This window comes from Erithacus rubecula, assembly GCF_903797595.1.
Source record: "Erithacus rubecula genome assembly, chromosome: 3".
Lineage (NCBI taxonomy): Eukaryota > Metazoa > Chordata > Aves > Passeriformes > Muscicapidae > Erithacus > Erithacus rubecula.
Genome location: NC_136689.1, coordinates 117171189 through 117183269, shown reverse-complemented (window position 1 = coordinate 117183269; position 12081 = coordinate 117171189). Strand labels below are relative to the sequence as shown.

At 45.2% G+C, this 12081-nt stretch overlaps 1 protein-coding gene across 1 annotated transcript; it reads left to right on the top strand.

Moving 5' to 3' along the window:
- The first annotated feature begins 2387 nt into the window (after positions 1-2387).
- On the top strand, positions 2388-10000 carry RPL7 (ribosomal protein L7). Its single transcript, XM_079299532.1, has 7 exons — positions 2388-2537; positions 3629-3731; positions 4450-4616; positions 5269-5406; positions 5766-5875; positions 6922-7132; positions 9934-10000. The coding sequence occupies exons 1-6, from the start codon at positions 2524-2526 to the stop codon at positions 7128-7130; spliced, it is 741 nt and encodes a 246-aa protein (XP_079155658.1). The 5' UTR covers positions 2388-2523; the 3' UTR covers positions 7131-7132; positions 9934-10000.
- Positions 10001-12081: the final 2081 nt, after the last annotated feature.

Here is a 12081-nt window from a genome sequence, read left to right as displayed (position 1 = left end):
GTGCGGACTACAAGTCCCGGGGTGCGCCGCGCCCGCCGCAGCGCCATCTCGAGTGCGGGGCCGAGAGGAGCGCGCACGGGCGCTGAGGGTTCGTGCTGGAAGCGCACCGGAACCGCCGGGACCCCGCGGGATGCACGGTGCCCGTGTGCCCGGGGATCCTCTGCTGAGCTGTGAGAAACCGCTAAAGAAAACCCCCATGGCATCTTGGTCTGGCAGCCAGGTACAGAGGTCGCTGATATCTCACCCGCCAGTCACTGAAATAGGAGCTCACAGGTGCCGGCACACGGAAAGTATTTTCGTCTTTGCGATAACAGCGGCCGCTCCTTGTAGCTGGGCACCCCGCGGCCACCCGGCGCCGGAGCATCCTGCTCCTGGGCATTTGCCAGTTCCAGAGGATGAGGGCCCGAGTGTGCCCTTGCGATTTCCCACACTTGGGTGTGCAGGACTCATCCCACTGCCTCTGCTCGCCGGCAGCCCTGTGCCTTAAGTGCACGACGCTGTCTTTCTTCCCTGAGTAGCCGCCGGTTTTCGGAAAAGTTGTTGGAGTTTTGTGAACACTGCCTCCCGGATTGAGAAGAAATTGGAGTTCAAAAGTTTCGGAAGAAAGTGCAGACAACCTCTTTCGTCAGTAAATATTGCAGGTGTTTTTACGTGCTGATTTGAATTCTCCCTCCACCCCCCCCCCCAAATATACTGCTAATGAAATCAAGTGATACAATCGTCTGTGTTAGCATAAAACAACACTATAGTAAAAAAAGGAGCATTGATACACCTCTAACTAGGATCCAAAGCACTCTCAATAACCTCCTCAGGCGTTAGTGCTGTGCGACACCTCTGCGTGCTGTTAATTGGCAACAAATAAAGTCAATAAACACAGAGCTCGGCATTCCTTATCCCCAGTCCAGCTGTCTACAGGATTTTTTACACCGGACAGTCCTTTGCCGCTCAGAGTTCTGCTAATTTCTCTTCCTCCCGTACGCGTGTGATGATGTGCCGGTGTCTCCCTTGGTGATTTTAGGAGCACGGGTAGGCGCGCACAGGGTAAGAGCCACAGCCTTTAGCAGCCTTCGAAACTGCTGTGCAGGGCAGCGCTGCTTGCCGGGCCGCCCTCCCTTCTCCGCAGCGCAGTCATTGATTCCGTATGGCGAGCTGAAAAGATGCCCAGCCTAATGAAAACATATCAGGGCAGAAACGGAGCCCGTGGTTCCCATCTGCCCGGCATCCCGGTGAACGATCCTGCGGGCAGCATTCCCCCTCTGCCTCCATCCCCGCCGCGGTACTGAGCGCGGGCGGGAGGTGGCGTCCCGTAGGCGTGAAGGACGGAGTTTAAGGGTGAAATTGGGGAAATCCTGCCTCGTACAGGGTGGCAGCCCCACCACCCCAAAGCTCGTTCTCAGCTTCCTGTAGAGAAAGCCAGGTCTGGTGGAGGAGCGGACACAGCCAGTGACCGGGACACGGCCATTGCTATTGACACGGCCCGTGCTAGGGACACGGCCGGTGCTAGGGACACGGCCGGTACTAGGGACACAGTGCCCGGGGCACAGCCCATGCCCGGGACACAGCCCGTGTTGGGAATACAGCCGGTTCCAGGACACGGCCGGTGCTAGGGACACAGCCGGTTCTGGGACACATCCCACGCCCGGGACAGAGCCAGTGCCCAGGACACAGTGCCCGAGACACAGACAGTGCTCAGAACACAGCCGGTCTCAGGACACGCCAGTGCCCGGGGCACAGCCCATGCCCGGGACACAGACAGTGCTCAGAACACAGCCGGTCCCAGGACACGACCAGTGCTCGGGACGCAGCCGGTTCTGGGACACAGCCCACGCCCGGGACACAGCCAGTGCCCAGGACACAGTGCCCGGGACACAGCCAGTGCTCAGAACACAGCCGGTCCCGGGACACAGCCGGTCCCGGGGCACAGCCCATGCCCAGGACACAGCCAGTGCTCGGAACATAGATAGTGCTCAGGACACAGCGGGCTCTGGGACACAGCCAGTGCCCGGGATATAGCCCATGCCCGGGTCACAACCCGTGGTCAGGACATAGTGCTCGGGACACAGCCAGTGCTCCGGACACAGCTCGTGGTCGGGACACAGCCAGTGCCCGAGGCGTAGTCGGTATTTAGGACACAGCCAGTACTCTGGACACAGCCAGTGCTCGGGACACAGCCGATCCCAAGACTCAGCCGGTCCCGAGTCACAGTCGGATCCAGGACAGAGCCGATTCCGGGACACTGCCGGTCCCAAGACACATCCGGTGGTCGGGACACAGGCGGTGCCAGGATAGAGCCTATTCCGGGACACTGCCGATCCCGGGACACAGCCGGCGCCGGCCCTGTGGGTAGAAGCGATTCCCGGACACTTTTCCCTCAGGCACTCGCCGGACACCCCGGTGCCCGCGGTCAGGCATAACGAAGGACGTCCGAACCGGGGTCCTGCCGGCGCGCAGGCCCTCACCTACGCGAGCGAATGAGCTAAGAGCGCGCCGCGCACGCGCACGCCCCTCTCTTCCGGTGCTACCATGGCGGACAAGGAGTAAGTTTCGTCCCGCCCGCTGCCATCCGCCGCCATCCGCGGCCGCCGCGCAGCCCGAGCCCTCCCCACACCGCCCCCGGAGCCGCCGCGCCTCCGCCGCGGCTGGGAGCGGTGGGAGGGGAGGGACCGGCCGGCGGAGATGGAGCCGCCACGGGCCCGGCCCGGCCCTTCGGCGGCGGCTGCTGCGGCCGCCGGCCCTTGGCGGCGTGGGGAGGGAGAGCGGGCCCGGAGCGCCGTCGGAAATGCGGGGCCGGGACGGCAAGTTCCCCCGGGCTGGGCGGGCGTGCAGCGCTGTGTTGGGGCTGGAGCAGGGAGTGATTGTCCGCCGTGCTGGTGTAGGCGCTCGTCGGGGTGATTGTAACAGTTTTGTCGCGTGTAAGGATTTTAAACCCTTACAGGACAAGAGGGAGCGGGGCAGAAAGTGATGTTCAGGAAGTTCTGCCTAAAGTTTAGGGGGAACTTCTTTATTGCGCGGGTGGTCGCGCACTGGAACAGGTTGGCCAGAGAGATTATGCAGTCTCCCTCACTGGGGGTGTTCAAAACCATCCGGGTGCAATCCTTTGCCCTGTGCTCTGGGGCCATCCTGCTTGAGCAGGGAAGTTGGATCAAATGACCGTCTGTGGTCCCGTCCAACATCACCCACTCTGATAATCTGAGCAAGTTGAGAATCCTGTAAAATAAATTTTGCAGTACTGGTAAATAAGCTTCTCGTGTTCAAACACGTGTTGAAATGTTCATTAATCAGAGAGAAGTTATCATGAAATTTTTTTTTGCTAGTTGTAGCAAAGTAGGACAAGTCTTTGTGGTTATAGTTGTGTACAGCTCTGGTTGGTCTGTCAGGGTTTCTTGTCTGGTACAAAATGTGAATGGTGCAGGTTCTGAACCAGAAAATCACCAAGTTCAGTCCCAGGGAACTGTCCTGGGATGCTGTTCCAGGCCTGGGAGCAGTGAGGATGAGGAAGATGCAGTGAAGTGGCTCAAGGTAGCAAGGCTTGCGCGCACATTGTGTTTGAGAGTTTTGATGTTTATCATGTGTAACATTACTGATTTTCTTTCTGCCACTAAAAGCTTTTGTTTCTGTTTCCATTCAGAGCAAAGAAGGTGCCCTCTGTGCCCGAGAGCCTGCTGAAGAAGCGGCAGGCCTATGCGGTCATGAAAGCCAAACGCCAGAAGAAGATTCTGGCTATAAAAAAGGTGAGTATTCTCTGATCCCTGCACTCGGGTGCCTTATTTGCTGGAGTAGCTGCTGCTACTACTGATGTGTTGCAAGAAATTGATATGTTGCTATTAACACAGTATGTTGATATTTTCTTAATGTTTTCAACTAAAACACGCTTTTAGTGGCTGATAAAGTTCTGGGCAGAGTTAAGGGTGAAGTGTACAGTTGTCTGTCATGTTGATGTTAATCTTGTACAGGGCCTGTGTGAGGGGGAGCTTGATGTGTAATCAGAGAATCCTAGAACTGTAGGGGGTTGGAAGGGGCCTTAAAGATCATCTAGCTGCAGTCTGCTGTGGACTGGGACACCTTCCACTAGACCAGGTTGCTCAAAGATCCAATCCAGCTTGGTTTTGAGCAGAGGTAGGGTTGGCCCTTCCACAGCCACCTGGGGCAGTCTGTTCCAGTGTCTCACCCCCCTCACAATAAAGAATTTCTTCCTCATATCTAAGCTAAATTTTCCATGTTTCAGTTTGTAGCCATTACTCCATCACTAGAGTGCTGATGAAGAGTCAGGAATGGTAACGTGGGTTCCTGTGTTACAGCCTGCCAGGTTCCCTGGAGCATCACTGAGGGTTGTTCTGAGCTCTGTGATACTGATGGGGGGAAGTTCTAGAATGAGGCATTTTACTTGCAGGTGATTTTCACGTGTTAAAAGGCATTTTCTGACTTTAAGCAATTTCCAATCTATTGCAGTACCGCAAGGCACAAAGGAAGCTCATCTATGCAAGAGCCCAGGCTTACCACAAGGAGTACAGGCACATGTACAGGCAGGAGATCAGGATGGCCAGGATGGCCCGGAAAGCTGGCAATTACTATGTCCCAGCTGAGCCAAAACTGGCATTTGTCATCAGGATAAGAGGGTAAGGTTGGATACAGGCACAAGCAGTTTTATGTTCAAAAGTACTGGGGCTGGCTTTCCTGTTATCTCTCTGTTTTCAGAGCATAAATACTTTAACAAGATAAAGCCTTCTACCAATGGCTTGAGAAGTTGTTGGTAGATATTGTACATGCCTTTGTGTGTTTAATTAAGGACTAAATAATTTTGCTGCCTACTGTCTTAAGGAATCTCTAATTTTTAAGAAGACAAGGCTGAAAATACATGAAGACAGTTATTCGTTCTCACCTTTAACTTGATAAAATTACGTGCCCCCTATTTCCAAACATTCTGCTGAGCTTCAAGTGTTTGTTTCACTCTACTCTGGTAAAGTGTTACAGAAAACTGAAAATAAAAAAAGGTGTGATTGGAAGAATTATGCTCAGGACAATGCAAGGCTAGTTCTAAATTGTTTCAATGTAATACTTATTTCAGTTATTTTCATGGAAATAAGTGTTTTAACATTATACTAAAATATATAACAGTAGTAAATTAATTTATTAAGCTTGCTTTTTGTGATTAATGAAATGTGTGTTCATATGGGAACGATGCTATTGTGTTTTGGGGTTGTTTTTTTAACGTGATACCTGGTGTTTCTGGGATGTTGGTCATTCAGGCTGTTGTGCTTTCTTCTCCAGTACCAATGGTGTCAGCCCAAAGGTTCGCAAGGTTCTGCAGCTTCTTCGCCTGAGGCAGATCTTTAATGGCACCTTTGTAAAACTCAACAAAGCCTCTATCAACATGCTGAGGATTGTTGAACCCTACATTGCCTGGGGGTGAGTGAAAAGCCCAGTTGTACCTAATCAGGGTGCAAGTGTTGAGTGGGTTTTGCAAATTTTGCTATGCTAGATTTGTAGGAGTTTTTTATCTTCTGTGTGCTTTCCTGCCTTTGAATTGAAAATGTGGTTAAGGCAGTGCTTCAAAGGTAGTGGCTGCTAGATATGATTGCACTCTCATGCTGGTGTTCTTGGGAACTTGGTGTGAGATTTGCTTCTCTGTTGCTTTTGTGTTTACACGTAGGACATGCTAAAATGACCTTTAGTTGTTTGGAAGTCCAAATCAGGGATATTAATGTTATCCTAACATGCGGCTTTTCAAACACTTAAAATTCTTTTATTGACCGTGACTGTTTCAGTTACCCCAACCTGAAGTCTGTGCATGAGCTGATCTACAAGCGAGGTTACGGCAAGATCAACAAGCAGCGCATCGCTCTGACTGACAACCGCCTGATCCAGAAACGCCTTGGTAAACTCTGCTGCTTGCCTTGGGGGCATCAGTGCTCAGCTGGGCAGAGTCCTTAAGTGTCTCTGGAGTACCCTGGTGTGATCTCTGCTTCTGTCTTAACTGTTTAATACAAAGCAAGGTGTAAAGAATCAAATTTTTAGCCTGTTAAATTTGTAATGTTAAATGTAGCCTCCTTGACCCTTATGGGTCAGTAGGTCTTAGGGTAACAAATAAGTATTGTAGCATGAAAGAGTCATGATAGCTTTGAACTTTAGATTTTAATATTAGACATTTTGTTTTTGACTTTTGTGATTGGGTAAACAGACTTTTTAAACTTGTTTAAAGAACTTGGTAGTGATCAGTGTATTCAGTAAAAGCAAAGCATGGTGAACAGTTGGGATATGGTCTGCTCTGGGAAGCTCTCTTCACTTGCATGCCAGAATGAGTGAAAGTGACCACTTAAGTCTCTCCCTTTTTTGGCACTTGATTTGCATTTTGCTTCAGATTAGGCTGTGTCAGGTGTGTTTCTTTTCCTGTTCAGTGGATAAACATCCTGAGGGTACATGGATTCTCTTGTAATCTCTTTTCAGCACTGTGTTTTAGGAAAGTTAACTTATAACATGTTGCCAAAGACTGTGGAAAGTCATCAAGGAAACATGCGGTAGTATTATTCAGCAGCCTAACTTAATAGCCAGTGAGTTTCCCTGAGTTCCCCACATTGCAGCGGTTTGGGTGTATTTAATCTAGCTTTTCTCCAAAGAACAGTCTGTTTTCCTAAGATTCAGTAAGTGCTGGTTGTTTTTTGTTGTTTCTCACTGCTTGCAGCAAGTATTTAACAGTTGAAAGTGATGCCTCTTGCCAATTGTCCCATCTAAATTTTTACTCAGCTGCAGCTGATCCATTTTAATTGGAAAAGCCAGTCATTTGGTTTCATGACAAAGTGAATGGTTTCTGACTTTCTGAAGTTTATCAAAATAAGTAGGCATGACAGTAACAATGTGATAATTTTTAGTTTGTTATTGACCAGTGCCTCTGAAGTCTTTCTGAAAACTGTGTCTGAATTTTAGGAAAGCTTGGCATTATCTGCATGGAAGATGTGATCCATGAAATTTACACCGTTGGCAAGAACTTCAAAGTTGTGAACAACTTCCTTTGGCCCTTCAAGTTATCCTCTCCTCGGGGTGGTATGAAGAAGAAAACTATCCACTTTGTGGAAGGTGGGGATGCTGGGAACAGAGAAGACCAGATCAACAGACTCATAAGGAGAATGAACTAATGGTGAGATATGGCCCAAGGCAATCAACTGTTCAGCTCTGCAGGCTGCTGTCATTATTTGTCAGACATTCAAGTTTAATAGATGCTCACTCATTCTTGGGTGGTACCTACAGTATAAAGCTGCTTGAACAATACAGTGTTCTGGTTTTATTTTAGAAGTCTTACTAAAGCTTAAACATTTGGAAAGTTAAATTGTCAGTGTCGCTGGTATGTTTAGGAAATACAAACATTACCAGTAACTTATTTTAAAGCCTTATTTGGTTTTATGTTGTAGCCTTATTAATGACCTGTTAATAAGATTGAAGTCTTGTGATTGCAAGTACTGTGGTTTTATCGTGTTTTCTAGAAAAAGTCTGATTAGGACTGGTCTAAATTTTCAGCTTGTTCAAGCTTCAGAATGATTCATTTAAAGCTTTAATGTATAGTGACTTTGTAATTTTGAAAGACTGATTTGCCCATTTGAGTAGTCTGTCCTTTAGAAATGAGAATGTTTATTAACACTTTAAAAAGTGATTTAACAGTGGCAGATGAGTCCTAAAGGTCCTGACCTACTGCAAACAATGTCTTACTATTGTTGTCACTCTCCTGTTCTTGCTTTTGTGAGAAGTCTCTGCCATTCACAGCTAGCTCTTTTTCAGAGTTCTTGTACTTCACTTGGCTTTTTAGACAGTGAACAACCTTCAGTGTTGCCCATATCTTAGTTTCAGTCAAATATCTTCTTGGTTTGAAATTTAAGAACACTTCATTGTCTTAGGGTGTTTGGAAGGGATTTCAAATAAAGACCAAATTTTCCCCAAACTGATTTTTGCAAAGTCATAATAGGTTTTTTTGGTTGGCTTGTTAAGATTTGTTTGGTGTGGGGTTTTTGTTGTTTGGTTGGGTTTTTTTGGTTGGCTTCTGGTTTTTCTTTTTGATCAGATAAGTTCTTAAGTTTGCTTATGAGTTTCTAGCTTCAGAGGACTGGTTCATAAAAATAGGTAGTGCTGTGACTTTACAGTTTAAAACAGGTGTAGTTGCATTTGGATGATTCAGAAATTGATTTCTGAAATCCAGAAATTAAAGTTCCTGAAGGGAAGGAAGTTTTATGTTGTTTTTGCTGTTTTGGGTTGTTTTTGTTTTTTTTTAAATTAAGTCCTTTAAAAATATTCTTGACCACCAAGGCACAGCAAATTGAACTCATTGGGGTCTGCTTTCTGTCCAAGGAGCTAAAGGAGATCTAGGAAATTGTTTCTGTTTGATTGACAGCATTAAACCTTGAAGTTTCTTTTGTAGGCTGCTGATTTCCTCAGTTCAAGCTCCTTGCATCTTGTGCTGTTATCTCTCATCTGTGAAGTCAGCAGAGTTTTAAAGTGCCAGTTACATGGCATGAGGAAATTCCAGCTTTAGGAAAACAGTTTGCTACCTGGGGACAGTGTTTTTGAAAAGCTTTTTAGCTCAGCTATGGGAAGATACTGGTAACTCTGAGAAGCAGAATTGCTATAATGTTTGGTGCCTGGGGTGATGTTAAGTTACTCCCACTACTATTCTTGGAGAAATTTTGCTGCTGGTAGCGGATACTTGGAAGTTCAGTACCAGCAGATGTGTCCTTGAAGTTTGTGCATAACCAAGGGTGAGGAGGACCCTATGCTCCTGTATGATTTCTGAGCATGATGCTGTTTTTAATGGAAGCACTGCAACTTTTCTGTTAATGTAGATCCTTTCTCCTCCATCTTCTATATCAGATGTATACTGGTAGTGTTGTTTCAGGAGCCTTCCAACATGTGGAAAGCTTCTTGTTCACTATTGCTGTTGTTGTAAATGTCTATGAGGGTTGGTATATTGGCAGAGGAACAAGGAATATTCATTCATCTCATTGCTCATGCCTTTTACTGGACTTGCAGCTCAGCATCCCATATGAGTGGCATACATTAGAGCTTCACCTTTTTAATTTGGGAAGTGACCTTGCAGTTACTTAATTTATCCTTAAAAGCAGTTGTTACGCTTTTCCTGCGAACTAAATCTAAGATAACTAAGATTACTCTTCTCTCTTCAACTTTCTTTTCCTGCGGTCCTGAATGGAATGCATGTTTAAAATTTGAGTATCCTACATGTAGAAAGTAAAAGCATGTTGTAGTTTTTTTACTGAGGCCATGGGCAAACTGGAGTAGTAGGTTCAGGTGATATACTGGCAGTACTCTCCAGGTAATGTCATTAGGCCTGTGTGTCTGAAGTAGACTATTCCTCTTTCTTATAAGTAGATAGTTTTCTGCTAGTTGTCTTTATTCCTTATCTATTTGTCACTTAGTTCTTAAGTGATAATCTCAAGTGAATAAAAAAGTAGATTTCCAGTACTGATTCCTTCATGTAGACTGGGAGAAAAGAGCATAGTGGTTGAAAGTAAATGTTGATAATCAGGATTGGCAACATACTGAATTTCATAATTTATTTCAAGCAAACTCTACAGGAACTAGACCCAAGTTGGCTTTTTGCTTTCATTTTTGTATGTAAACAGTCTCTGAAATGTGCCGAAAATGAGAGTGCAGGCAGATGTTAGAAATATGCACAATGTCTTGGCTTGTCTTTAAATATCAAGTATAGGTATCAATGGTTCAAGGTAGAAATGTTTATCCTGTTAGGTCTGGTACTCAAAATACCTGTTTTCAGTAATAGTTACTGTGTGTGAGACTACTGCAATCTTAAATCCAGTGAAATGAGTGTTTTCAGCCAAATTTATGAACTGTAAAAATGTGTTACTTTTTCACGTGGCCAGAGTTGTTTCAGATCTGCATGTGCCTAATGATACCTTTTTCTTTTTTGCCTTGCAGGTAAAGATGCCCAGCTGCGATATTTCAAAGTCTGGTCTGTTAATAAAACAATCTTGCACAAAACAAATCTGTTGTCTCAATTGGTCTCTTCTTGTGATCCTCTCCTGAACTGGTGGTGCCAGGTTCAGTTTGGAGTCATGTTTCAAAGAGATATAGTTTAAATTAGCAGTATGTAGATACTGCTTAACCTTCATTTGGAGGAAGAAAATTTGGAAGGATTTGTAATAGATAAGGTTTTGAGTTGCAACAGTAAATTATGAACTGAGCTGTGTGCTGTTAAATGCACAGGGTTCCTGGTTGTCTGCAGTGAACCAGAAAGCTGTGTGGAAGTCTTTATTTTTTATGTAAGGAAGCAGCAAGTGTAATCTGTTAACATCTTAAGATCAGAGAATTACAGAGTGGCCTAAGTTGGAAGGGGGGGATCTTAAAATCTAGTTTCAATGCCCCTGCCATGAGCACCTTTCACTAAACCAGGTTGTTCAGAGCTCCATCCAAGCTGGCCTTGAGCACTTCAGGAATGGAGCATCCACAGCTTCTCTGGGCAGCCTGTTCCAGTGCCTCACCACCCTCACAGTAAAGAATTTCTTCCTAAAATCTTACAAAATCTATTCTCAATTTCAAGCCTGGCCCCTTGTCCTGTCCCTACATACCCTGGTAAAAACTCCCACTCCATTTTTATTGTAGGCTCCCTTCAGGTATTGGAAGGCCACAGGTCACCCTGAAGTCTTCTCTTGTCCAGGCTGAATAATTCTGATTCTTGTAGCATTTCCTAATGGGAGAGGTGCTCCATCCCCCTAATCTTCCTAATGACCCTCCTCTGGACTTTCTCCAATGGGTTGATGTCCTTCCAGTGCTGGGGACCTCTTAGGTGGATAATTACTTGCAGCTTTGAATATCTTCAGGTATTTTTTACCAAGGAAGCATTAAATACTTAACAAAATGGTAATATTTTTTCAAGCTCAAGGTAATAGCTCAGTTTAATTACATAATTTGTTTGCAGTGTTAGGACTGCAGATGCTGTAGAGAGCACAGGATTCATGAGGTTATGAACAGTTGCTGATGAATGTGTAGGTGTAGCGGAGAATAGATTAGAAAGCTGGGAACTAGTAACACATGTAACTGCATTCAAACTGATTTCTCATCTTGCAAGCACTTTACTGGAGGAGTCTTAGCTTGTTGAGGCATTTGGTGAGATGAACAAGTTGTATCTGCTCTTGACAGAAATGTTTTTTTTCAGGTCAGCTACAGGCAAGCTGTATGAAAAGCACTGGTGAAGGATCTCTATATAAAATTCACTGTTACTGATTTTTGTGCCAATTTCTGCAAGAGCTTATTTCTGCACTTTTGTTTAAATAAAACTTAACGCTAGTTTATTAAAGTTTCTTAGAGGCTAGTTTTTAAATAACATGGAAATTTATGATGACAGTTTAACTAAAAATAGTTGAGTGCTTTTGTTTGTGAATGCATTTGGACATTGGCAAAAGAGCTGAGTGCCAGTCACTGGGTCACTGTTTTCAGCTACTTGAACCAAAAGGGTTCTAAAACCTGAATTAATAATTCCTCTTTTGTGAGTCAAGCTCCAAAATGTAGTAACACAGCTGCTTGTGTCTAAATACAAAAGTTACCAACACCTTAGTCCATTTAAGCTAACTGCACTAAATCAGAAAAAATTATAATTTCTTTATATCATTTCTTTGCCACTATTCAGTGCAAGTACTGGGACTACATGCTTAAAAGAGTTTTAATGAGTGAATGAGTTGGAAGCCATAAAAGTATGCCATTGGGCATCTTCACAAAGTAAATGATAAGTTCTTTTACAAGGAAGGAAAGCGTTTTTGTAAAGTTACTGGATTAAGGGAAAAGTTTCACAGTGACAATTACAATAATCACTTTTCATAATTAATGAAATTGATTTTGTAAGACTGCAGTCTTACTTCAGTTTAGAGCTGCACCAATGAGTGATGGATTTTGCATGTTGAGGGGGAGATGTTCCCAAGAAAAGTCTGTTGACCTTGATATCCCTGTTTATTTGCTTCAGTTGGTAGTTTATCCACTACTTCCCTACAACATTTTCACTTATTTTCCTCTGACTCACACGTGTTCTAGTATCTTAACAGACAAGCATTTTGTGAACATAATGAAGCCATA